This window comes from Sabethes cyaneus, chromosome 3 (assembly GCF_943734655.1).
Source record: "Sabethes cyaneus chromosome 3, idSabCyanKW18_F2, whole genome shotgun sequence".
In the NCBI taxonomy this organism is placed as follows: Eukaryota; Metazoa; Arthropoda; class Insecta; order Diptera; family Culicidae; genus Sabethes; species Sabethes cyaneus.
The window spans coordinates 31,675,035-31,702,824 of NC_071355.1; the positions used below are offsets into that span (position 1 = coordinate 31,675,035).

A 27,790-nucleotide genomic window follows, 5' to 3' on the forward strand; every position below is an offset into this window, starting at 1 on the left:
TAGCTAGGACCAGAGCGGCCCGCTTTCGTTGCTCCCCATCTATTTCTAGCTTTACGTCACCGATTGTATTCCCCTGCCGCTACAGCCGATTTCACTGCATCTTCACTGCAGCTGGTTGCTCCCGCTGCTGGTTTGTCTCCGCTGCTGCTGATTACCCTCCGGTGCTGCTGCTTACTCCTCGAGACTTATTGTCAAAAGAAATAACGAGAAATGCAAAGCGGCTGTAAACACGCAGTTGCATTTCTGTTCTTCCTGTACGAGAAGTTTTCATCAACCTCTCCAACTGATACTAGTTGTTAATGGAAAGTTCCACAACTAGCGGCGTGTTGATCAAAATGTGGACAACATTGATATAAGCAAGTGTGCTGTAGCTGGTGCCAAAAGAAGAAATGCTGGAGTTTATACTCAGAAATCCTACATCGTATTTTAAAAACTTTATGTGTTGTTATAAAGGATTTAGGATAGACGCTTGTAATCAAAATGAAATAAACAAGACGCAAACAAAACGGTTTTCGTGACATTTGAAGACAAACTATGGTTTCTTTTTATAATGCGTGTTGTCTTGGCACAACCACGCAGCGCACTATTGATATAGTTGGTTGCCCTATATAAGGTTGCCTAGAAAATTAATTTTTGTTTAAAATTTAAGAAAACAAAAAAAAAAACCTTTTTTGACGAAAATAAGCCAAAAATATAAAATTTAATATCGAAATATGTGTTTTTAGCCCTAACTTTATCGATACAGACTAAAAACGAGATAGGGCTTGAGGACCCAATTGCAGAATAACCATTTTGACGTAGGACTACGTCTTTGTTTACTATATGGGACTGGGTAGCACTTTGTGAAAACGAAAATAGAAGTGTAACGTTTGAATGAAAGATTTCAAATGCTAATAACTACTAAACCACTGAACGAAACTGAACAATTTATGTGTCGTTGGATAGATAAAATGACCAGCAATTTTATGGAGAAGGTAAAAGAGCAATTTTATTGAGCGCGTAAGAGGGGGGGCTCCTATACAAATGAAACACAAATTTCCTCAAAATTCGAGAACTAATCAAGCGAAAGGAACCAAATTTGGCTTTTGGGTGTTTTAGAAGGTAGGATTTTTTTTCTATGGTGTACTGTGTCCCCTTCCCCTTCTAAGAGGGGGGGCTCCCATACAAATAAAATACAAATTTCCTCATAACTCTAGAACTAATCAAGCAAATGGAACCAAATTTGGCATGTGGGGGTTTTAGAAGGCAGGAATTTATTTTGAATTTATTTTAGGATGGTTTGAGACCCCTCGGTAGGAGGATAAGGCGTCTCAAACAAATAAAACAGAAATTGGTCATTCATTACCATTTCAACCTTGATGCACTCAAGTGATTTAAAGAAATTGCTATGTCCCGAAGGTTGCAGGCGTTGTACTTATGAACCCCCGTCCACGTATTTTCAAAGCCACCATTGCATTGAATCTGAATATTTCGCTCTTCGTTTTTAAACATTCATTTAAACAATGGCACTCACAAATTCTTATATATACTTATATATGCGAGAAATGCAGTTTACATTAGTCTTTGATCTGATGATCTGATATAGTTCTACGTCACCCTTTCGTACAACCCTTAAGGCTGTATACCTTGTAGTTTTTCATTGGAAATTACATACCCTTGGAAAAAAGAGTACTTTTCGATAGCCTGCTCTTGAATGTAAAATTACTCTTGCAATCAGCAATAGCAACTAATAGCGAATTTGTTTATTCAATTTGGATTGGAACTGGATGAATTTTTTGTGTTCATTTGCTCCTACCTGACCACCCCATCGACATCTGCATATCTAGCTGCAGTGAACGTCAGCGACAGCACGTCCTGGGTTCAAAATTTGACAGCGGGCTCAAATCAGACTGCTGGCAGTTGAGTGAAACGCAGTGCGGACATGCTATCTCATTTTCGCACACACGAGATGTTGGCGGCGAAAACATGGTTGCCTACCGATGAGGTGTATCTGGCAGATAAAATTCATCCAGTTCCAACCCAATGTGATATATACAGGTGTGGCAAAGTTGGTTAAAAGATGTTAGTGCAATGAAGAAATTTCATCATACACTGAGAAAACTTTTCGTATAGTTTCTGAGTGTCCCACACATGGATTTTTGCAATGTGCCCAGTTAATGAACTTTATATGCTAAACAGTTATAGTTTATGGGTACGCGAAACTTTTGCACATACTATTCATATGCGTATATTTTTTATGTGTATAATTGCACGTACTATTCATATACGTATAATTTTTATGTGTATATCTGGGCGGATTGTGCTTATATGTGGCACATGATAATCATCTGGAATTTCATATGGAAATTTACCATTAGTTATGTGCAGGATATTTTGAGTGTAGTGTGGGTGAAATCGTAAATCGACCAATCACGATGAAGCGTTACGTCAAACTCCAAAAACAAACCCCATTGTCCGACGCGGTTTGTTTTTGTAGTTTGACGTCATTTTCTGATTTTTCGCTACTAATACCATCGAATGTTTTCATCTGCCACACCTTTTTAAACCTCATTGGTCCCAACCCGGATTGAATAAATAAATTCGCTATAAGTACCCGAAAAAAAATAACCATAACACGATGATAAAAATTATGGTAACAGTAGTATACAAAATACAGTAAAAATAAAAACAATAAAATTTATCGTCCGGAAAGATAACCAAACTATCAAAAACAGACACTGAGGAAGCCTGCAAGTCGTAGGTGAAATACGTATCTGTCGTGAATAAAATATACATAGTAGAATTAAATTGGATAATTTTTCTTCTTTTTATAGAGCTTGCTAAGCCCAGTGCAAAAAGCTACAAAAACTTATCGTTTTTCACTCAAACGTATGTTTTTTTACCGGGGTATAAACTGGGAGGAAACAAAATCAATAAAAAATCTAGTTTTTCGCGAATTAAAATTTGCATATACGCTAAAAGTTGTCTTCCTTTTATGGTAATTTTTTTAGGGGAAAACACAAAATATAATTAAAAAAAGCAGTAAATTTATGATGAAATATGGCTTTCTGTAGAGTAAAATAAGAACAAAAATATCAATAAAATTTGAATTGAGGCACTTACACAATAATTTTACTATAAGTTTCAATGTTCACAATAAAAACTGTTGTAAACGCATTGTTTCTATATATACTACAAAATTCAATGTACATATAAATATTGTCAATTGCAAGAAAAATTGTCAAATACAGTGCGCAATCGCTCATAAAAGTGCTATTGTAGCTTAGATCGTCCTTCCGGTGTTCGGCCACTGAAGGGGGGGGAGGGGGGGTCAAAGTGAATTTTTTAATCGAGCAAAAAAACATGGATTTTAGAAATTTTTATTTAAGGTTTAAACGTGAAAACCGAATCTATTCTTGCTTATAATATATACGTTATTATTTTCTATGCAAGAATATACGAAAAAAGATAAAAGCGAAGGAAAATTGTCTTGGACCATTTTCGGAAATTCTACCCAGGTAACCAATAAGCATTAAAATAAGCAGTAAATCAGTCGTTTATTAGCATCCCTGGCGTTTTATACTGCAGGTTGTTGTTTATCAGCTTTTTGACTGCATAACTGTTGCAAATTGGCATCCACAATTCTATTTAAATTCTTCTTGTTGGTAACTAGCTGCAAATAAGCATTGTCAGCACTACAAGAGGGCTAGCAGTAAAGTAGCCGCATATTTTGCCAAAATAGCATTTAAGTAGCATTTAAGGCAACTTAAATGCTTATTGGCTTGCTTTTAAATTGCATTGGAAATGCTTATTGGTTACCTGGGTATTGCTCGAATTTCCATTTCTGTTTCGTGCTAGAAGCGTTAATTCAACTCGGAGACTCATTTTTCGAGTTTTTCAGGCTGTACAGCCCACAAAAAGAAATTTGACTCATATCCTACAAATTATTTTTTTGCCCCCCGATTTTTCAAGCCTATTTCCAAGGGGAAGGGGACAAAAACTTTAAATATGATTTGCAATGGCCTTATTGCTTGGAATATAACGAAAAATCAGAGGGGTTGTGTACAAGACACGACCGCATATATAGGTGACGCAGGACTACGTAAGTCTCTTTGTAGTGATAGTAGCATGTATTCATGCTTGTAATCATTCGATTCTTCAAGTATACATGCTATATGCAACATATATGCATGCTATATACGTTGTATGTTACATTTATCGAAGTAGTAACATTGCATACGTTCAATTCTCAAAAGATTGTGCATTTGAAAACAGTTTAACAAAATCAAGAACACAAACTATTGCTTTCCTGCTACCTTACTGAAATTAAAGATTGTTTTTATTATCCATGGTTTCCCATGTTGAAGAGATTTTACCAATTCAATCCTATTTTATCAACAGCACATCTTTTCACTACATTTCTAATGAAACGGCAAGCATGCATATTCATACAGAGTCGTATTATAACACAACACTACAGCTGTAGCACATTTTTACAACACAGATATCAAATTCGCCTACGTTTAATCGTCTCTCAGTAAAGAATTTGCGATCTGTTAGGACAACGAACTTGTGTCATTTTTCCTGGCACACTTCCCTAACACAGACATCATATTGGACTAGGTTTAGTCGCGTTCGTAAGAAATCTGTTGGCACGAGGGGGCTTTGCCACACTCTCTGGCGTACTTCCCAAGCAAGGACATCAAAATGGTCTAGGTTGAACCACGGTGTTAAGAAATCTTGTTGAAATGAGGGACCTTTGTCACTTGTTTTGGCTTACTTCCCAAGCACAGATATCAAATTGGTATAGGTTTAGATCATCGTAAAGAATCTTCCAACCAATCACGAAGCGAGAATTCTGGTAAAACATAGGTGCATTATTTTAAATTTTTCAATAGTTCAGCATCAAGAATCCATACTTTTCTTCATTTGAGTCAATTCTTAGAAGATTTTCCGATCGATTGGTGTAAGAATATTGAAAATCGATCGGAAACCCGCTGAGCTATTAGCGCTCAAAATCTTTCATTTTTCGTGACGCTCGCATTTTTCGATTTTTTGGAATGACACCCTATCTCAAAACTTGCCGTAAGACGTAGTCCTACGTCAAAAGTGCGCCGAAGATACCGAAACGATTTAATGCAAAATAGCACTTTTATGGGCGATATCGCACTTTGGATAGTAAAATTTTCTTTGCAATCACCAATATTTATACGGGTATAGATTGAAAAAAAGTTGGTTCTAAAACCCCAACTTACCCTACATCTGATAGAAAAAGCTACGCCCGTAACGCTCGCAACCAGCGAGCTGGGCGTTCATTCATGCGTTATGCAACCGCGTTCATTCGAGGGTGTTTATTTTGGAAATCGCGCTCTTTTTGAATGTGTCAAACGGGAAAAATCCAAATTCGGTGGTCGCAGCTCTTGGAAGAAAACACGCAGTTTGCGAATGGTGAAAAGTGTTTGTAAATTGTGCTGGAAATCTGCAAGATTTCCGCTAAAACTGCACGCAGTTGTTTGCGTTGAACATTCCGTGATAGAAAGTGATAATTTTCTAGAGTGAAAACCGGTCGGATACGGTGATTTTTTTGATGTTTACCCTTGGTTGGAAATCCTGCGTGAAAGTAGCAATACTGAAAATTTTCCCAAGCAAGCAGCTGTGATAAAGTGTTGAGAAGAAGCAGTAGTGTGTCCTTTCGTGTCTCTCTGAACTGAGAAGGAAGAAAAAGACAAATTGAACGATAACATACAAGGAGGGAGAAGATAGCAAAGAAGAACGTAATCGCCAGGATCGCCGATTGAGCAATAATTATGATGGAATCGGTGGTAATTAGTGATAGCAAATTATCCCCGTCTGCCGATGGTAAAAAGTTGAAACAAAGTCGGTTGCCATTTCAAGTAAGTGCCTATTTTTAGCGAATAAATTGTTGTAACAATTTTGAACACAGTTTCAATAAATTCTGTTACGTGGATGATGCAAAATATGGAAAGAATTTTAATAATGTTTTGTTAATTTAATTTTAATGATGTTAAGTAGATTCTATATGTAAATTTTGATAGTTTTCAAACTGTAAAATAATTTCATTGCTCAGGTCCTTTCTGGCTCGCCAGCAACTCCGCCGGCGCCAATCACCGGAGGAGAATCGCGCAAGCGGAAATCGACAGTTGATCCCACCGCGGTTGATGGTGGTGGAGCGCGGGCAACCAAAATCTGTCGCATTTCGGAAGTGAAGGAAAATGTCAAGGAAGCTACCGGCGCCGGTATCGAACTGTCGGGGGTAGTCGTTCTGGATGATGGAAGCAATAGTGCCGATATGGTGGACGTTCGACGAGAAGATAAAAAGCTGGTCGCCGTGAAGGTGGAATCCTCGAGCTCTGTCAAACGAAATGGAGCGATTGAAGAGGATGAGGAGGAGGAGGAGGAGAGCAGCGAGTCGGTCAAGAAAAACGATAAGATTATGATTAAATTTCCCGTGGGTAACAAGAAAAAGGAGAAAAAAGATGATAAGATTCAAAAGGAAGCGGGATCTGGTAAGAAGAAAGTACACAAGGAGAAGAAAAAACAAAAGAAGGACACTAAGCGCAACGCGAATAAACAGGGGAATTCAACGGACAAAAAAGAAGTTCTTTTGGTGGAAGATAGTGATTTGTCTGATGGAGAAAAAAATGTAGGACAAGAACATAAGGAACAGAACGAAGGCTCTGTTGATGAAAAGATTGAACCTCCTGAAGACTCTGTTAAGGACAACGAAGTTGAGGCTAAGTCTGAGACGCAGAAAGAAGAACCTGTAACCCGTGAAGAGGAAAAAGTTGCCGAAGCGGAAACAGCGAAAGCAACTCCGGATGTTGTGATTATCGATGAAAAAGTTTTGACAGACGAGAAGACCGACATAAATGAACCCGAAGTAACGGAAAAGGAAAACGTGGAGAGTGAAGCACCCACGCCTCGCCGTGGTAGATCTTCACGTGTAATAAAGACGAGTCCCGTTGCACCAAAAACAGCCGAGTCAACCGAAAAAGAGACGGAAAAGAACGTTAAACCTGTTGAGGAAGCTTCGCAGAAATCAAAATCTTCGAAAAAGCTCGCATCTGGTAAGAAAAACGCTCCCAAAAAGGAAGAGTCTCCAAAAGCACAGACAGACGAACCGGAGAAAAGACAAACACGTGGAGCGTTGGATAAGTTTTTCGCAAAGGTCGATGGCACTAAGTCAACCCCGATTGAATGTGAACCAGTTGATAAATTAAATGAGACCCCCTCCCAGCCGGAATCAGTAGAAGAAACTGAGCAAAAAACACCGGAAAAGGCGGCACCTGTAGCTGACAACGGAGCAGTCGAAATGGACATCGACCAGCAGCCAGCAGACACCAAGATGACCGGAAACAACAGCAGCATTATGAGTATTTGTCTCGATGAGTTGTCCGATGGAAACACGGCGGACGATGAGGAGAATGCCTACATGCTGTGTACTCCCAACACCAAGGAACGCACTCTGCTGTCGGCTGAAGAACAGAAGAAAAAGCTTACCCCGAAACAGCTGGCGCGTCGCGTCGAAGCGGAGCGGCGACAGGCACTCAAACAGCAGGAGCTGGAAGAAAAGAAACGCAAAAGGCAGGAAGAGAAAGACGCCCGACAGCGAGAACGTGAAGAACAGGAACGCTTGAAGAAGAAAGAAAGGGAAGACAAGGAGGAGCAGAAACGCAAGGAGCGCGAGGAGAAGGAAGAACTTAAGCGAAAGGAACGCGAAGAGAAGGAAGAACAGAAGCGTAAGGAACGGGAAGAGAAGGAGAAGAAGCGGCAAGCAGAGCTGGATGCGAAAAATGAGGAAAAGCGTAAAAAGGACGAGCAGAAGGAGGAAGAACGACGCAAGAAGGAGGAGGAAAAAGAAGCGGAGGAAAAGCGTAAGCAAAAAACGGCGCAAGCTTTCCAGAGCTTTTTCGTGAAGAAAGCGAACGGCCGGGAAGGCAAACAACATTCAGAGGACGAAAACTCGATGGATCAGCAACAGTTCGGTGTGGATGCCGAGGTGACTCCCAAGCAGCAAACTTTCATGCCTTTTTGCGTGAAGGGTGACATGCGGCTTGCGCCGCTTTGTCGAGCTTTGCTCGAAGGTGATCGGAAAAATTTGTTGGATGAAATTTTAAGGAAATCTAGTGATGAAAATGGAAACGATGCCGAAGTCGTTAAGGATCGTAAGCGGCTTTATTTGGCACAGTTAAAGGTACCCGGTTATACGATCGGCAAAAGTGACCGAACATGGGTTGCTCAGGATGAGGAACAGGAGGAAGACGACGTAATAGTTATTGGTGGGTAATGAATTCGTTTTTTTCGGGATATTTTGGCTAACGTTATTTGCTTTTAGACGATACTGTTTGCCACCAGATTGAGGTAGATCCGGCAGCTGCTCCAGCTAAGCGATATCGCGCTAAGTACTTCCTGTTCGAGGAAAACCGTCGGCCACCGTATCTGGGAACGTGGCGAAAGAAAAGTGCCAAAATCAGTGCCCGCCATCCGTTCGCTCAGGATACGGTAAGTAAAACTAACATAAAATTAAATTTACGACGAACTGTAATATTGCTTTTAATTTTTCAGAAATTTTTCGACTACGAAGTAGACTCCGACGACGAGTGGGAAGAGGAGGAACCCGGTGAATCGCTGCATGGCAGCGACGACGAGAAGGACGTCGACACCGAGGAGGACTACGAGGTGGACAACGACTTCTTCGTACCACACGGACATCTCAGCGACGAAGAAATGCAAGCGGAGGACGACGCCCTGGAAGACAATAGCCCCGAAACGCAGAAAGCGAAGCTTAAAATTTTGCAGTTGGAATTCGCAGCGGAGATGAAAAAGAAAACGGAAAAAATCAAACCCCGCCTAATCGGTTGCATCTGGGAGAATGCCGGAACCGGAAGCGACGGCGACCGTCCGGAGTGCTCGGCCGTGATTTGGGACATTTTGAAGGCGCGAGCAATGCTGTTTGATCCGGAAGAACCGGTTTCCTTTACCGTACAGAAAACCGATCCGGAATCGAACCAATCCTCGCCCAACAAGGAAAAGGAATCGGTTGAGCTTCGGCTCAAAAAGACCAAGCTAGTCGATGAGGGCGTTAAGGAACTGATACAGCTCGTGCACGGTTGTGCGCATAATAAGCAGTTCTTGGTCAAAGAGTTTCTAGCTTACTGGGCCAAACGGAGGGATGAGGGAGAACTCGGGGTGCCGCTGTTCGCTCCCGAGAGTATCCGGACTAAGATGGTGGAGATCAGCTCTTGGAGACCTTGCCCGGACGAGGGTCCAATGCAGAACAAAATGTGCTGGTACGTGCATAAGGATGTTCTGAAGAAATATCAACTGACAGATATTACGGTTCCGACCGATTGGAACTTCATCCTGAAGCCTATTGCTAAAAGTAAGAAGGACAAAAAGGAACGTAAAGAGACGGACGAAGTGAAAGGCGGAGAGAAAGAGGAGAAAACGCCCCCGAAGAAGGAGTCCTCCGAAGAAAAGGAAAAGAAAGAACGGTAAGTGGCTTTCTTTGGTAATAAAACTGGTAATTATGGTAATGCTTGATTGAGACATAATGTTCTTGTAACGGGTTTAAAGTGGGTGGATATTTTTGCAAAGGATGACACAGTAAAGAAAATTACAATCGTCATTTATGCAACAGCGAATTCATAAATTGCTCTGGTTCAGTTCTTTAAATTCAGTATATATAATACTATTTACTCACGAGTAACACACGAATCCAAAGACATGGTGCACCGTGGGATGAACCCCAAAGCTAGGTAGACAAAAGTTTTTTACGCTAAAACCGTTGGTCCTAAGTATATCGTATCTTCGGAGAAAATTTATTATTTCAACTTCCGCATTTTTTTTATGTATATGACATTAGGGAGGCCATCATAGCAAGCGAGTGCAAAACATAAACTTTTTTATGGTTTAAGTTAGCTGAATAAAATGTTCAGGAAAGTTAAAGAACATTAAAACTAAACTTTGTACTTTTCGAGCTTTACGGAGGTGAGATTGTGCCAAGCCATAATGATTGATCCAATTTGTGGATTTCACATACACAACAAAAACACGTCAGCATATACCAGAACACTCACATTCTTTGCTATTGAGCACAATATTTTGACCGATTAGATTACATCATCCATTTTAGAGCAAACAGCATCATAGGTCTGCTAATAATTTAAACTAATTTTTACTTTTTCTCTGGAAATTTCAAATGCTTTGAATAAACACTCTAATATAAGACAAATATATCATACCCTGTAAAAACTGCCAGTTTTAAGGACGGGGGAGGGGGCTGGGATGGGCCACATGCTCTGCGGCCGCGGGTTCTCGAACGAAGTAATGGTTACTTTTGTTAAATTATCAAATAGGTATGCCCCCTTAGGATACACGCCTTCCATACATCTCCCCATTGTTAACCCTAGAAACGCTGCTGGCTATATAAAGGCTGTCCATTAACTATGAACTGATTTTTAGTTATTTCAGACCTCCCCGGGTTTTTTCGTTCATACTTTTTGTATGATGCGTTGTTTTTGGCCGACCCCCTGCCCTTAATAGTCCACCTAGTTCATGGACGGCCCCATATGAACTACTTTATACTGATATTTATGTGTATTGTTTATAAACATGCTAATGTTCACTGTTTAGATATTTACCTTAACTTTATGTTTTTGACACAATGTCTCCCCCTAGAAGGGGTGAGATTGTGCCAAAGTTCATGCACTTCCAGTAAAATCAGGTTTCATTGTAAATAAACCATCCCTACGGTAGTTGTTAATTGACCAATTTAGTAAATATTGACAGGTTTGAAATGAACTTAGTTCCTAAATTGTGTGTGTACTGAGCTAAAGAACAAAAAAATATGCTTTTTTGGCCCAATCTCGCCCCGGATGACGGTACCTCTAATGTTTGATAATAGCAGATCTGAGTACTACAGCATTATACTCAAGAAGAAATCTCGCATAGCCTAACCGTTTAGCTAGGAAGAAGTTTATTCAGGAAATGGGGATTTTCAGGTAAAAGCTATTTTGGTTGAAATGGAGTGTTCTTCCTCTGACAAAAAATTAAATTGAAATAAAAGAAGACAAAATTTGTAACATTTAACGTTACAATTTTGGCATTAAGGTACGTTGCATGTTCGAATCTCGGCTGGAAGAGGCTGTTAGAGTCCAGAGTCTTTTCGAGACGCGACGATGGTGCTACAGACAGCTTATTCTGTATGATTTTTAACCTCGCTTTTAAGGTGATCCGACGAACCGATATCGAAACGAGTGGCAGCAATCTTCTTGGCTACGCAGGTGACTTTGATATTAAAGACAGAAAATTTACCATGGTGGAGGCCAGCTGCGCTAGATTGAAAGCGGAGGCTTGAAGGATTCGGATTGAAATAAACGTGTTGAAGACCAAATACATGAATGATAGAGGTTCGAATGAGAAGAACGTGCCTTTGTCGCGGACGGTAATCTTTGACGGCGACAAACAAGAAGTAGTAGTTGAGTTCGTGCACGTGGGATCGCTGCTGGCAGCCGCGGACAGCAACACAAATCAGGCGATCCTTCGGCATATTCAAGCAGAGCATCGAGCCTACTCTTGCTAACACTCCAGGAATCCTGCTTTTAGAATATAGTGGATTCTTATTTCATAGCGCAGGCGATTCCTTTACCGAGTTATAGGTATCCCGAGGATTCAACTCTTGGATTCTCATATATGAGTCCTGGTTCTATAAGCGAACCATTCAGTGCGAATCCTCTACACAATTCCTTCACGCGATTCCAGCGCTAGAAATCCTAGAGAATCTGTGCGAATCTTTTTGGTTCGTCCGAGGACTTTACCTTTCGCAAAACGCTGCGATTAACATGCGAACTTGACAATGTACAAGCCCCCAATTAGATCAACAGGCCGTGCTCACGGAGGACTTACGCGCCTTTGCGGACGACATTTAGCGGAGTACAAGCTGAAACAAGCTGAGTACAGGCGCTGCTTGGGGAGATTACCAACGTACAGTTGTCGATAGTCGGTAAACTATAGTGAACCGGATACGTCGTAAGGAAAACGGCTCTACACAACAACCCTACCGGCATCGGTACCGAGGGACTCAACGTGCGCGATAGCCTAAAGGCCTAAAGCGACACTGTTTTAGTAAAAAACTGCGACTTTAAAGACGCTGGGAAGTGGGCGACGAATAATCCAAGATCGAGTTGAATGGAGCTCAAAAAAGTACGATCCATCCTGGTTCGAAGCTGCTGTCGACGCCGACGTGGATTGTATAATCAGCCTCGTACATTTTCATGTGCTCTAAACAGCTGGTTGTAAAATTTCAAGCTTAAAAGTGTAGAACAAATTTTCTTCTGGGGTGGTCTGACTTGGCAACGTAGCAACTTCGGTTGTCGTATGCTAACAGGTAAGGGGGCACAGTGGCTCCCGCCCACATTAAGATGGCAGCCCCATCAGCGGGATAAGGACCTTAGGTTAACAGCCTACTGTACCGGAACACAAAAAAGGTACCGAAAATGAAAGAAGAAATCTCTAGATTATTGGCAACGACCTTTAGCATGAAAACACGGACACGAATCGGAACATGGAATATACTGACCCTTGCCCAGCAGGGCAAGCTGGCTCAACTTGCAAGGGAAGCTAGCCGCCTGAAGCTTGAAATCCTGGAGCTGAGCGAGGTCCGCTGGCCGGGTACTGGCGAACACAGGACATCATCCGGGCAAGTCTTGCTCTACTCTGGCATACGAGGTGAAAATGCTACTCGAGAAAGAGGAGTTGGATTCCTACTGAGCCCAGGGGCACGTGCGGCCCTGATGAAGTGGGAACCAATAAATGAGCGAATAATCGTTGCCAGATTTAGAACACGGGTTAGGAACCTTACGGCAATCCAGTGCTATGCGCCAACAGATGCTGCCGACCTGCAGGAGAAAGAGAGCTTTTACAGCCAGCTGAACAGCGTGGTTGAGAAAATCCCGAAGGGGGACATCCAAATTCATATGGGCGACTTCAACGCGAAGATTGGCTCAAACAACGCGGACCTTGAACGCGTCATGGGACGCTATGGCCTAGGAGAGATGAGCGAAAACGGGGAGCTGTTTACAGAATTCTGTGGTAATAACGACATGGTCATTGGTGGATCGCTCTTCCCCCATAGACCAGTACATAAAGTCACGTGGGTTTCCCGCGACGGCCGAACAGAAAACCAAATCGACCACATCTGCATCAGCCGGAAATGGAGAAGGAGCCTTCTTGATGTACGCAACAAACGCAGCGCTGACATTGCATCCGACCATCATCTTGTTATCGCTGAGATACGTCTGCGCGTCGCACGTGTCCAACGACGGGAGGAGAAAGTTGGGTGCCGCTACGACGTCCGCCGATTGGAGAATCCTGAGGTGAAAAGGGCCTTTGTTGAACAACTTGAATCTCGAGCCTCGGAGTTGCCATCTGGTGGAACCGTCGAAGAGCAATGGACCGGCATCAAGAACGCCTTCATCACGACCAGTGATGAAACCCTCGGCAAAGCGCGCAGTGGGCGGAGGGAGTGGATTTCGGATGAAACTTGGAGGAAGATCGACGAGCGGAGAGAGGCGAAAGCCGGCATTGAGCGAGCGCGGACCAGATCGGGTAAGACAGCTGCCCGTCAACAATACGCCGAACTGGAGAGGGCTGTTAAACGTGCTTGTAGGCGGGACAAGAGAGCCTTGACTAACTCCCTAGCCGAACAAGGACAAACCGCCGCCGCCATGGGTGATATCCGTTTGTTGTACGATATTTCTCGCCACCTTAGTGGTGCCAGGATGAATGCAAAGATGCCGCTAAAGGACAGAGCTGGTTAGCTATTGACTGACCGTACAGAACAGCTTAAGCGATGGACTGAACATTTTGAACAACTCTTCCGAGTTTCAAATGTCAGAGACCAACAAAACCAGCAGCGTATGATGCCTGCAGTTCGTGGAATTGATCGCGTCAACTCGGAGGCGCCATCGCTGGATGAAATTGAAGCAGCCATCAAGAGTAGGAAATCTAATAGAGCGCCAGGGATAGTATGTATTTCAGCCGAGGTACTCAAAGCTGACCCATCTGTGTCGCCCCACATGATGCATAAGCTTTTCAGCAATATAATGGAAATCGCAGCTTTGCCGGTGGACTGGATGCAGAGTATATTGGTTAAAGTCCCTAAAAAGGGAGACCTAACTGAAAGCAGTAACTGGCATGGCATCACGTTGCACTGTATTACTCTTAAAGTACTCTGTAAGGTAATCCTCAACCGAATCCAGGAAAAGACCGATGCTGCTTTCCGGCAGCAGCAAGCTGGATTCCGTGCAGGCCGATCATGTGTAGATCATATCACAACGCTTCGCATTATGTTGCAGCCGATTAATGCATTCCAGGACTTTCTTCTGCTGGTGTTCGTTGACTTCGAAAAGGCGTTTGATCGACTCAACCAGGAAAACATCTGGGGCGCATTTAGGCGTAGAGAAGTTCCAGACAAGCTAGTTCATCTAATCGAGGCTCAGTACGAGGTGTTCGTTACTGCTGACGTGGGATAGGGCTACATTTCGTCACCACTCGTTATGGATGAGATATTGGTTGGAGCAATTCAATTGACAGTATGCCAAACCGAGGTTTGCCTTGGAAGCCTCTAACGATGGAGCAGCTAAATGACCTCGACCTAGCCAACGACATTGTCTTGCTCGCACAACTCCGAAACGATATGCACAGCAAGTTAGATGACCTCTCCGAGAGCTCCCAGGCAGTATGTCTCACAGTCAATGTAGCGAAAACTAAGTCAATGGTAGTGAACGCTGACAATTCTACCAACTTCAGAGTAGCGGAACAACAAGCTAAGCAGGTAGACGCTTTCAATATCTTCATTATCCAGACAACACCCGATGGTGGTACCAAGACTGATCAGAAAGACCAGGGGTGCCTTTGTACGTCTGCTGAACATTTGGCGCTGTACGTCGGCGAAACGTGGTGCGCCTCAGCGGAGACAACACAGCAGGTATTTATTAACCGGTGCTTGCGATATATCATCCTAAGCAGCACATTTTTCGCACTTATGCTTGCAGAAACTTATTTATGACTAAAATCAGTCGCAAATCGGTCGCCACAACTGAATTGTAACAACTGTGCTAGTAGGGATTCGTGCATGGTGACCTGACAACTGGATATCTAGTGAGGAACTCCATCGTCGATATCATCAACGGCCGGTAGCAACAGAAATTCGTAAACGTAGGTGGCACTGGATCGAGCACTCCTTGAGGAAAGGAGCGAACCATATCTGCAGAGAAGCCCTCGATTGGAATCCACAAGGACAGCGTAGAAGAGGCACAACCAGAGGCTCAAATCTCCAGAGCATAATATTCATATTATCGAATCTAATTCAGCCCCAAATACGTCGCACGCGCTTTCCAAACAATCTATAATGGTGATCGCGGAAAGTTTTTGTAATTGATGAAATATAATCGCTGATGCGCGTTGTTTCATTCGATCATATCATCTTCCAAGATGAACCCTGATCTGCACCTTCCCCTGCAAACACAAATTTTATCCCGTGATACTTGGGGAGATGCAGTGGTACCCGCGGTCTCTAGCAACAAAAAGTATCGGACTAATATTCTTTCCTTTTCCCATGTATGTAGTGTGCAGCTTTTTGGTCGTGGCCGGAGTCGTTACTGGTCAATTTTTCAAATTTCAATTTTCAAAACATTGAATCAGTAAAAGTTGCACAATGAGACTATCATGCAACTCCCAGGCACCATTCAATTAGTTCTTGGTGCGATCTTACTGGTTTGGCCAATCAAGGAGTGCAACTATGGGCAGTCTACCTAAGCTAAGCTTTTTTCTTTTTCTGCGTCATTTTCCAATTTTGGTCTTTCTCATTTTATACTTCCTTTGACCTCTTTTTCCAGTTTTCGTCTACCGGTTTTTCCGGTTCTTTATTCTGCCCGCTCTGCTTCCACTTTCTTTATTGATTTTATCTTCTTTTCTCGTCCCGTTTTTCGCCCCAGGTTCCTGTGTTTCATTTTTCATCTTTTTTCAGTTACTAGTAATACAAAAGTCAAACAAATGATACACGTCATTAAATATATTACACATTGCTCGAATTGGCTCATTTTGACCGTAAGCCGTCCGGTGGAATGCCAGGCGAAGAAAGTTATTAGACCGTAGAGACCTCGGAGCTGCGTTTATATTTACTTGCATCAGAATATTCGGTGCGTCTATTTCTCCATAAAGTAATTTTGCAATAAATACGGCACGCATAGTCTCTTCTTCTCCACAAGGTATCCATACTTAATAGTTTACAACGACTTTCATACGATGGGAGTTCAAGCGGGTTCGTCCACGGAAGTAACCGCAATGCAGATCTGATGAACCTTCTTTGCATAGCTTCAATCCTCATGGACCACGATGCGATATAAGGGCTCCAAACCACTGCAGCTGTTTCAAGGGTAGACCGCACTAATGAGTAGTAGAGAGATCTCAAACAGTAAGGGTCATCTTTTCCTATACGCATAATGAATCCCAGGTTTTTGTTCGCTTTTGCGATAATGTGGTTATAGTGGCACTGGAAAGTCAGTTCGGCGTCCAACAAAACCCCAAGGTCCTTCACCACTGTTTCTCGCTGAATTGGCTGGCAATTAATAGTGTAGCAGTAGTCCAAAGGTGATTTTTTTCTGGTAAACGTAATCACTATACACTTTGCTATGCCGATAGTAAGTCTGTTGCACGAACACCATTCAAAAAACAAATCAACCAACTGTTGAAGTCGCTTGCAGTCCTCCTTCGACCGTACCACGAAAAAGATTTTCAAATCGTCTGCATACATTATCCGACATCCGGGCGGTAGCGCTAAGCAGACGTCATTGAAGAAAAGCGAGAATAACAGTGGTCCCAAATTGCTACCTTGCGGCACGCCAGAGCTTATCAGGAACTCCTGAGATCTGAAGTTTCCCAGTTTTACCGATAGAAAGCGGTTGGAGAGAAACGATGCTAGCCAACGCGTGAATGAAACGGAGGCTCCTAGACATTTCAACTTCGCTAAAAGTAGACGATGGTTGACGCGATCAAACGCAGCTTTAATATCGGTGTAGACAGTATCCACCTGGGTTTCGTTTTCGATATGCTGGATACAGAATTAAGTGAATTTGACCAAGTTTGTATTGATGGAGCGACCAGGATAGAACCCATGCTGATCAGCTGAAATATAGCATGTAACGTTACGCTGTAATGCCTCACTAATGAGTAATTCAAACACTTTAGATCCTGCACATAGTGAAGTCACAGACAAATAGACGAGACACTCGCGTTAATTCCATCGTCCATTCAAAAACAACTTATTTTTCAAAAAAGCATGTTTCGCAACATGGCCACACCGCGGCGCTTCGAGTTTTCAGTATAAAACCATACAAGTGTGATAAACCTCCAGTATAAAACCCTGTAATTGTAAAAAACCTTCGGTATAAAACCCTGCAAATGCAAGCTACTCCGCAACATGCATAACAGAGGGTGCTAGTGTGCAAGTAAAATGTGTAGGACGATGGTTTTTAAAGGATTTTCTTCTATGTATCATGTCAGTTCGTCAGTGGTGAAGTGATTCCACGGTAATTTGCAACATCACTTTTGCTTCCTTTTTTATACACAGGAGAAACGAAAGACTTTTTCCAAATTGCTGGAAACGTTTCCTCGCCTAGAGATCAATTGAATATTTTGCGGAGTGGATGCACGAGTGTCCCTGCACATTTTTTTAATGCGAGAGCGGGAATACCATCCGGCCCGGGATTTGCAGACGACTTCAATTTATCTAAAACGTTCATGACATCGTTCACGGAGAAATTATCGATGTTGATATTGCAGAGGTTCTCTGAAACAAGCTGAATAGCCTCATCAATCTCTTCAACTGATACATCACTATCGCTGAAAACACTCGAGAACTGTTGAGCAAATAAGCCGCAGGTATCTTCAAGTCTGCTTGAAGATTGTTCACCAAGAAACATTTTAGCAGGAAGACCATTCTCCTTGCGTTTCTCGTTCACAAACGACCAAAACTGTTTGGGGTTCCGTTTCAACTCGTAATGCTTTCGCTTAACGTAAATCGAGTACAGTTGACGGTTGTAGTTTCTGTACCGGGAGCTTGCGGTAGTGAAATCTAGCTTGGTGTTTACATTTCGAGAGCAGGAGTACCTCTTCAATGCAGCTGCTCTTTTGCGCTTGAAGACGCGGAGACGGTGGTTTGACCATGGAGGTTTACGCTTCGGTTTAGGTTAGGGAACATATGCGCAAAACAGCGAAGTCACAGTTTGGATGAACAAATGCACTGCTTCATTTATGCCACCTACGACAAGGAGTGACCAGTCAGTTCTTTGCAGGGCGAGATTCAATCCAGGGAAATCAGCACGATGAAAATCGAAGTCTCTTTCATCTGCTAAATCACTAAATTTGACAAGCGAAGGACACCGCAAATTAACAAGTAACGGAGGATGATGTTCGTCGGCGTTTGTCAGGGGTTCAGCTGCCTCAGTTATGTCGCAGTAGCCGATTGTGTTGCCATTAGCAAAAACAAGATCAAGTGTTCGGTTATAGATGTTGGAAATGGAAATTTGGAAATTTGCTCCATATTCAGCACTGTCATTCCATCCACTAGTGCTGAGCTAGCAGTAGTAAACGTCGAGTGTACAGGATCGGCATACAATTGTCCACTAAGAGAACATTTCCAAGACAGGCCCGGTCATCCAAAGATGACCGAGACACGAAATAGTGATAGATTTTGAACGCTTATAGCTCAGCCAATTCTGAATATATTTTTATGGTTCGCAAACCATTCGAATCACAAAATATGTGCCTTTTGGATAGTTTTTATTGGAAGATTGTATTTTGCAAGTAACTCCTGGAATTTTTACGTAAAGTTGAACAATTTGTCCAAATTCACTACAGTATTCGTTCAGTTGAAATTGAATTGTTATTAATTACAATGTTGTTATTAATGAAATTGTTATTAATAACATGTAATCAATTTAAGTGAGAAGTGAGTGATACATCTGATTTCACAATGTTTCAATTGCTCCAAGCAAAATACATGCGCAATTACCGCAAGCGAGACCGTGAGGAGGCTTTATTAACTGTAACGGCTAAGAGGCCAGCGTTGACGGTAGCAGAGCGCTGTAATCTCTACCGTTTGAGAAAAAACGGAAATCGTAGTGATTCAGTGCATCCTGAACTGGTCAATATATCATTAACTAGCTGACACGACAAACTTCGTATTGCCACAAATTAACCTGTGTTGTACATAAATCATGAATCTCGGATGATCTTTGTCACTATCTCGAGTTTTGCAAGCCCCCCAGTGGGCGGCGCTTCCGACGGCGGGTCACCGGCAACACTCGCGACCGGCTGGTCCTGAATGATCTAGTGTTACTATAGATAGTTTTTGTGGTCTTGTTATTGATTAATGTTTTATGGAAGAGTCTCGAATTTCTCGAGTTGGATTAGTTTTTGAGTTTCGCAAAAATTTCTGTTTTATTTGTATGAGAGTCCATATCCCCCTACCACAGGGGTGAGAGGTCTCTAACTATCATAAAATAAATTCAAGACTCAAAAATCTCCTACATGCTAAATTTGGTTCCATTTGCTTGATTAGTACTCAAATTATAAGGAAATTTGTATTTCATTTGTATGGGAGCCCACCCTCTTAAAAGGGAAAGGGGTCGTAATACACCACAGAAAAAAAATTCTGCCATCTAAAACTCTCACATGCCAAATTTGGTTCCATTTGCTTGATTAGTTCTAAAGTTATGAGCAAATTTGTATTTCGTTTGAATGGGAGCCCCCCCCTCCTAAAAAGGTAAGAAGTCCTAATTCATAATGGGAAAAATGGTTGCCTCCAAAAACACCCACATGCCAAATATGGTTCCATTTGCTTGATTAGTTCTCGAATTATGAGGAAATTTGTATTTCATTTGTGTAGAAGCCCCCCCTCTTGAAGTGTGGAATGATCCTAATTCACCGTAGAAAATATTTTTGCCTCCAAAAACCTCCACATGCCGAATTTGGTTCTATTTGCTTGATTAGTTCTCGAGTTATGGGGAAATTTGTATTTCATTTGTATTGGAGCCCCCCCTCCTAATGTGGGAAGAGGTGCTAATTCATCACAGAAAAAATTGTTGCCTCCAAAAACACCTACACGCCAAATTTGGTTCCATTTGCTGGATTAGTTCTCGAGTTAGGAAATTTGTATTTCGTTTGTATAGGACCTCCCCTCCTAAAGTGGGGAGGGGTCCCAATTCATCATTGAAAAAAAAATTGTCTCCAAAAACACACATATGCCAAATTTGGTTCAATTCGCTTGATTAGTTCTCGAGTTATGAGGAAATTTGTATTTCATTTGTACAGGAGCCCCTCCTCTTAAAGTGGGGAGGGGTCCTAATTCACCATAGAAAATTTTCTTGCTCTCGAAAACCTTCACATGCCAAATTTGGTTGCATTTGCTTGATTAGTTCTCGAGTTATGAGGAAATTTGTATGGAAGCCCCCCCTCTTAAAGGGGAGAGGAGTTATAATTCCTCTTATAAAGAGGGGAGGGGTCTCAATTCACCATAGAATAAATTCTTGTCACCAAAAAAAAACACCCACATGCCAAATGTTGTTCTATTTGCTTGATTAGTTCTCGAGTTAGGAGGAAATTTTTTATTTCATTTGTACAGGAGCCCCCCATCTTAGAGTGGGGAGGGGTCCTAATTGACCGTAGAAAATTTTCCACCCTCGAAAACCTTCACATGCCAAATTTGGTTCCATTTGCTTGATTAGTTCTCGAGTTATGAGGAAATTTGTATGGAAGCCCCCCCTCTTAAAGGGGAGAGGAGTTACAATTCCCCTTATAAAGAGGGAGGGGTCTCAATTTACCATAGAATAAATTCTTGTCACCGAAAACACCCACATGCCAAATTTGGTTCTATTTGCTTGATTAGTTCTCGAGTTATGAGGAAATTTGTATTTCATTTGTATAGGAGCCCCCCCTCCTAAAGTGGGGAGAGGTTCTTATTCATCATAGAAAAAATTCTTGCCTCCAAAAACACCTACATGCCAAATTTGGTTCCATTTGCTTGATTAGTTCTCGAGTTATGAGGAAATTTGTATGGAAACCCCCCCTTCTAAAGGGGAGAGGAGTTATAATTCCCCTTATAAAGAGGGGAGGGGTCTCAAATTACCCTAGAATAAATTCTTGTCACCGAAAACACCCACATGCCAAATTTGGTTCTATTTGCTTGATTAGTTCCCGAGTTATGCAGAAATTTGTGTTTCATTTGTATGGGAGCCCCCCCTCTTAGTGGGGGGAGGGGTCTCTAACCATCACTAAAACCTTTCCTGGCCCCAAAAACCTCTACATGCAAATTTTCACGCCGATTGGTTCAGTAGTTTTTGATTCTATAAGGAACACAGGACAAACAGATAGACAGACAGACAGACAGACAGACAGACAGACAGACAGACAGAAATCCTTCTTTATAGGTATAGATTGGTGCATCGCTCGAAATAGCTGGTCCCTCCAACGTTGAACTGTTGCGTAAGTGACCGCTCCGGCGCACGTAGAGGCCAGTGTATCGCCTAACGTAACAGGTGAGTCTTATAGAAACCGAAAAGATGTACGCAGCTACGTTTACTTCTTTCAAATGTTCAGACAAACATTTTGATCAAACGTCTTTTACGTAGTGGAGATACTGGATAGGTACCTAGTAGCTTTCAGAATGATGTAAAAATTATGATTTTATATCTGATAACACTTAGCTTTTTCTCTGCAGCACAAAGTAGCCAATCCAATCGTTCCAGCCAATATTGAACTTTCAAAACGGTTCTTTTCAGAACCATCATAACAATGAATGATTATGTCAATGAAGAGTATTATGATTTCCACTAGCAATCAATTTTCTCATAAGTGGTTATATTAAAGTGTGTCTAGACTGGCAATTAGTGGCATGCAAGTTGTTCCTAACTGTTGTTAATGGTTCAAAGTAACTATAGCGACGTATCACAAATGTGTAGGTGGCGACAGAAGCAACATTGACAAAAAACTAGCAACATATCGCATTGAACATGCGGTCGTGTCTTATACACAACCCCTCTGATTTTTTCAAAGCGGTTTTCTCTTTTTCTGTCTCTCTTATCGTTTTCGTCTGTTGCGCTCTTCCTATTATGTGCTGCTTTTCCGCCTTTTTTGTAACGTACTATTTTTCTTCTCCCTTTTTTCTTTTTCTGTACAGTTTTTCCTCTTTTTCTGATCACGTTCTCCGATTTCCCTGCTCCCGTAATTTGTTTTTTTTATAAGTATCCCGTTTTCCCCCTTTTTGTCATATTTTTCTCCTTTCTGTCTCAGTTTATGGTTTTCCTTCCTTTTCTGCCATTTTTCTTCTTTTATCATCCATTTTTCATCTTTTTTATGTCCAGTTTCCTCGTTTCTTGCCTCGTTCCCTCTATTTTTTCTCCCGTGTTCTTGTATCCACTCTTTTATATACTCTTTTACATTTCGTTTTTCCTCCCATTCTGTCATGTTCTTTTCTTTCGTTCATCTCCTTTCAAGTCTGTTTTCATTTTTTCTCGTGTTTTTCCTCTTTTCTTTGTGCCCTTGTTCGTTTTTCTCTTTCTGTCTCATTTTTCCAGTAGAAGGACTACCTCTGAATCTATTGGTAATCCATCTGTGAATATGCTGAGAAATTTATTACCATTTTCATAAGAAACTGGTTTCTCTACGCTGTTTGGTTTGTGAGGTATGAATTTTTGAATTTGAATAATTCAGGAAAACCTAGTTTTTCATACGAGTAAGGAAGGTTTTCCGTTTTATTCTACTAAAATTATACTTCACAATGTTCACATTAAGGATTATTACAAAATCTCACTACACTATAATTCCACTATAACTTTAACATTGCTAAACTAAACTAACCATCCACTCACGTAAACAATCCGCAGATACGTATTTCGACTGTTACATACAGCCTTCTTCAGTGCTTTGACGATCTGAATGAAGAAGCATCTATTTATATAAGAGGCTTATTGTCTGTAGCCAAAACCAGGTTTCTGGCAGGACGTCATAAAAGGTTTATCGGTAGTTAAAAACAGGCCCCTGACAGGACGTCACTGCTGGACTGCTCGATTGCTCAACTGGTTGACTAGACTGCATGACTGGACTGGTCGATTAGACTGCTCGACTGAACTGTTCGATTCGACTGCTGGATTCAACTGCTTGATTGGACAGATTGACTTGACTGCTTGACTGAACAGCCCGATTTAACTGCTCGACTGAACTGCTCTACTTGACTGGACTGCTCGATTTCACTGTGAAACTTAACTGCTCGACTGAACCACTTAACCCGACTGCTCGACTAAACTGTTTGATTCCACTGCTCGACTATACTGCTCGATTCAACTGTTCGACTGGATTGGTCGATTAAACTGGTCGACTGGACTGCTGGATTAAAATGCTCGATTCAGCTGCTCGACTTAGCTGCTTGACTCGACTGCTTGACCGAACTGCTTGACTGAACAGCTTGATTTAATTGCTCGACTCAATTGCTTGTCGCGATGTCATATGTCAGTGTTAAATCAGACCGGACCAAGTCACAAAATTTTACAAAATGAATTAACGACTACAAACGATCAAGAATTTTCTAAGCAACATTTTACTTTAATCATACTACATAAATGTTGCAAACAGCCAGACTTATGAGATGATTTCGAACGATTGATAGCTATAAACCATACAGAGCGGCAAACTTTGAATGCGTTTTTCTCGAAGTCAGAATTTTGTTACTTGCAGAACGCCTGGTTTAACATCGACCATATGAATCGGTTCGCGGCAGAAAATGGACTGTTCAAAGCCACTCACACAAAAGAGCCATTTGACCCACCGATAGAATCAACACAGTAGAGATAATGTTATTATTCAGTTAAATAAAATCCAATGCGAGCGTACTATTTGTTTCACTTTCCGGCTAAGACTTTTATGTACAACATCTTAGAGCTAGCAAAGCAAAGTAAAGCCTAGGTGCTACATTCCGTTATCGAAACTTGACCTTCTGTTTTTATAGGACAGACTTCGCAACCAGCTGTTAGAGTACAGGATAATTGTAGGGCCAGTTGCTACGATCCTATTGACTCTAACAGCCTCTCCCAGCCGAGATTCGAACATACGATGACTGACTTATTAGACCAGTATCTTACCTCGAGGCCACCTGGGAGATATCATCTTAGAGCCATATTACGCAATATAAGAACTTAAAGAACTACCACAAAGATTAAACATCTTCGCAAACATTGGGCAATGGACTGTATCCGCAGTTTTCTGAACAGACATTTATATTTTCCGGATCGTAAGATTCGGGCTCAACTAGTCGATATATATTATGGCAGGTGGGTAATTATTAAGAATGCCAGATTGAGTACCCAAAGTCATTTAGCAATTCAAAATTGAAAAATTAAAATTAAGAAGTTTACCTAGACGAATCGGCGGATGCTATGGAAAGGTGATCCCTGCCATGTCGTGCTAGATTTGGAATGAACTTGAAGAGCTATGTAAAATTGTTTCCTCCGTTATTGTTAAGTAGCGAGGAAGATTCTTGTTTATATATTTCCAGACTCTCAGCAACATCCAACTTCCACGGTGCATTGATTGATTGATGTTTTTAGGGGTAGTGGATGGATATTCTCGAATATATGTTCCGCTACTTTGGACTTAAAATGAAAAGGTATCCGTTTTCCTGTGTCTTTGTTAGCCTGGGTAACTTCAGCCGTGTGTTCCTTAAAGCGAATACCCAACCTCCTTTTAGTTTGTCCAATGTAAACTTTTTCATAGTGGCTGCAAGCAATTTTGTAAACCCCTGTGCTGTTTAATAATTAAATTTTATCTTTAGTAGACGCCAATCTATTTTTGATTTGCTTGTTCCTACTGGTGTAGATAATATCTAAACCAAATCTTTTTAATTTTGGACGAAGGCGGTGCGTTAAAACCGTATCGTATTCCACAGCTACTCTTTTCAGATCTTCTATTATCGGAGTGAGCGTGGTAAAAGATTTTCTATATAGGATCTTATTTTTCTTGTTGACTTGGTTTACTTTACAACTGCTGATACCTGATTCAATGTCAATTATAGCCTGTTCGACATTCGGTTTTGGAGTAATCGCATAATTGAGGCCCATGTTCAGAAGATTTTCTTGAAGTTGGGCAAAGGTGGTCGAGTCGATCGGTTATGAGCACAGGAGATTTCGTAGAAAAATTAAGGTCTTCTGGACATATTGACAAAGAGGAGAAAATTGTCTCATTCGACGTGGCAGCGCTGTTCTCAGGTGTATCAGTGAATGAAACCTTAAATATTTTAAAAGACTGGTTACTAACGCAATACAGTGATAGTAATTGGAAAATCAAAATTAATAAATATTTGCTATTAACCAGACTGTGCATGGAAGAAAATTACTTCACATTCAGGGGAAAAATTTTCAAACAAATGAAAGGGGCCCCAATGGGGAACCCGCTCTGCTTTGCCGTCATTGATGCAATCTAGTCAAATTATTATCCGCTTGAACTCGTATCATTTTTCCACACTGTAACCTAGCCAAAAACCGTCCTAAGGAAACACGCGTTTCGGTCAATTAAAACGTACTAGATCTCCTGTCTTGTTGGGTTTCTAGAGGCAGAGGCATTGTCAGTCAGGGTTTCTAGACGTAACATTGTCAGTCTTTCAAATAATTTTTCAACCGTACCTGCCGCGCTTACCGAGTTTGCAACAAATTTGGATACAAGACGGGTTACCGTCCAGGTGCAAAAAAAAATCCTTGGAATCCCAAGCTAGGAAATTCCAATTCATTGTGCACTTTTTGTGGGGTACCCCAAAGAAGTAACCGAAGATCGGGACAGTTTTCACTGTTCATTAATGAATTGTCGGTTTTATGCTACGAAGCTGTGGTACTTTTTGTGCTGATAACTTCAAAATCTCATTATCATCAATATCGAAAACAGCTCAAATTAATTAAGAAAAATTGTAATAAAAATTTTTAATTTCAGTTTACATCCAACCCCTACATCATCTGCCGCTAAACCGAAAACACCCGCCGCCAGCATTACCAAGTTCACGAAGAAACTTTCCGACGATGACAAACGGAAACAGTTCGGTAAAATCCGAAAGAGTGGATCATCCGCGGCAGCAGCAGCAGCAGCAGCAGCGTCTTCCAGTAGCAGTCCTACTAGCAAAACTCCAGTAGGCGCTGTTGCTACCGGTAGCAATAGGTCCAAAAAAACTTCGAAAGCGGCTACTAGTTCACCTGGTGGTGCTGCCGTGGTCAAGCAGGTGGCGCAGCAGCCGAAGAAGCGTGTCCAGTTGCTGATGTCCGTTCCGAAGGGGCAAACCATAAATGAATCGTTGAAAAATAATCTGATTAGTCAGTTTTTGGCGAAAGGGGGCAGTAGCAAAAGCAAACCGTCCGAACCTATGGAGGTTGATCCTCCCACAGGTAACGGGGAGGAAGTTATTGTACTAGATGATTAGGAATAGGCAGCTGGGAGTGCTACAGTGTTGTGTTACTCTGAAAAATATTGTAATTTATTGAATCCCGTCGTATCTACCTTTTAGCAACCGGAGCTGGAAGTTGCGTGAAAAACCGCACCAAGGTTCTGCTCAACAATATTATGTTATTCGCAAAAGCTTATTTTTACTGTATCTAGTTTGTAGTCGCGTATATCTCTGCTAATCGTATATATTATAATAGCTGCTATTGGGTCTCTTTTGCCGGTCTTTTTTTAATGTTCTCGATATGAAAAGCACGTCACGCAGGCTGCATTTTATTGTGCTGTCCACTCAAAATACACACAATCGCAACGGGCAACCAGTGCCGGGCAGAGAGCAGTGATGAATAGCCAAACAATAAACGGTGCGGTTATCGTTCCTTGCGAATCGTTTGGTGGTACTTTTGCAATCGAATGGGAAATGCAAATTACTGGAAGAGATGGTCCGAGCGGACACAACAACAAAAAAAAAAACAACCAAGAGTTGAATAAACTTCGGTAAACTTTACATTATATATTATTTAACTGCAGCTTGATAATGATTTTTAGTGCTCCTTTGGTAGAGATGACTGCAAGAGTTATGATTTTTTGCCGTCTTTTTGAATGTCCCGCACTCAATAAATTATTAATTCCTTGTTGGTGTGATTCAGAGCAAAGCATCTTTATTTGTTGTAAGCATGGTGATAAAATTAAAATAAGGTCATTTATGCAGCATACAGTAGTCGGGCAACGGTTCAACGATTTATATGATTAAAAATTTGTCATTCAATCTTCCATGCGTCCGCCGCTGAACAGCGGCTGTGGGTCTCAAGCTATCATTTCAAAGGCGACTGATGGTAATCAGATATCAGGGACAGAATGGTAGTGAAAATGAAAACATGACTGAAGACTGAACAAAACTTGGGACGACAGATCCAATCAAGGCAGTTGTTGACTTGGGTTACGTTCCGAATCGTCGGAGTTTTCCATGAACGGGTTCGTTCGCCAGATGATGACAATGACGCTCTTTCATTGTGAGTTGATTTGCTTTTTTCGGCTGGACGTTTTCTCAAGTGGCACGTACTGGAGGGCAAACATTTGGACAAGATGTCAATGAACGCCTTGCACGATTGTCCCCCTTCTGTCCGTTCCGTTCTACGTGAACGGGTGACTGGATGAGAATCCCCAGCTCAGAAACAAGCATAGTGGCGTACGACTACAGCATCATCAATTCGCAATGATCAGAATTGCTTTATCAACCACGGGGCTAGAAGTCCAA

General features: G+C 41.7%; 1 protein-coding gene across 1 annotated transcript; it reads left to right on the forward strand.

Annotated features, from left to right (window-relative positions):
- Nucleotides 1-5,434: 5,434 nt before the first annotated feature.
- Nucleotides 5,435-27,054, forward strand: LOC128741488 (chromatin assembly factor 1 subunit A). The gene is made up of 5 exons (XM_053837344.1): nucleotides 5,435-5,873; nucleotides 6,068-8,279; nucleotides 8,336-8,502; nucleotides 8,566-9,494; nucleotides 26,035-27,054. The coding sequence occupies exons 1-5, from the start codon at nucleotides 5,787-5,789 to the stop codon at nucleotides 26,513-26,515; spliced, it is 3,876 nt and encodes a 1,291-aa protein (XP_053693319.1). The 5' UTR covers nucleotides 5,435-5,786; the 3' UTR covers nucleotides 26,516-27,054.
- The last annotated feature ends 736 nt before the right edge of the window (nucleotides 27,055-27,790 follow it).

Excerpts from the sequence above, each read along its gene's own strand:
- LOC128741488 (XM_053837344.1), top strand. The coding sequence starts at position 5,787 with ATGATGGAATCGGTGGTAATTAGTGATAGCAAATTATCCCCGTCTGCC. Across the intron at positions 8,280-8,335 it reads AGACGACGTAATAGTTATTG|ACGATACTGTTTGCCACCAG; the intron begins GTGGGTAATGAA and ends ATTTGCTTTTAG. Across the intron at positions 8,503-8,565 it reads ATCCGTTCGCTCAGGATACG|AAATTTTTCGACTACGAAGT; the intron begins GTAAGTAAAACT and ends TTAATTTTTCAG.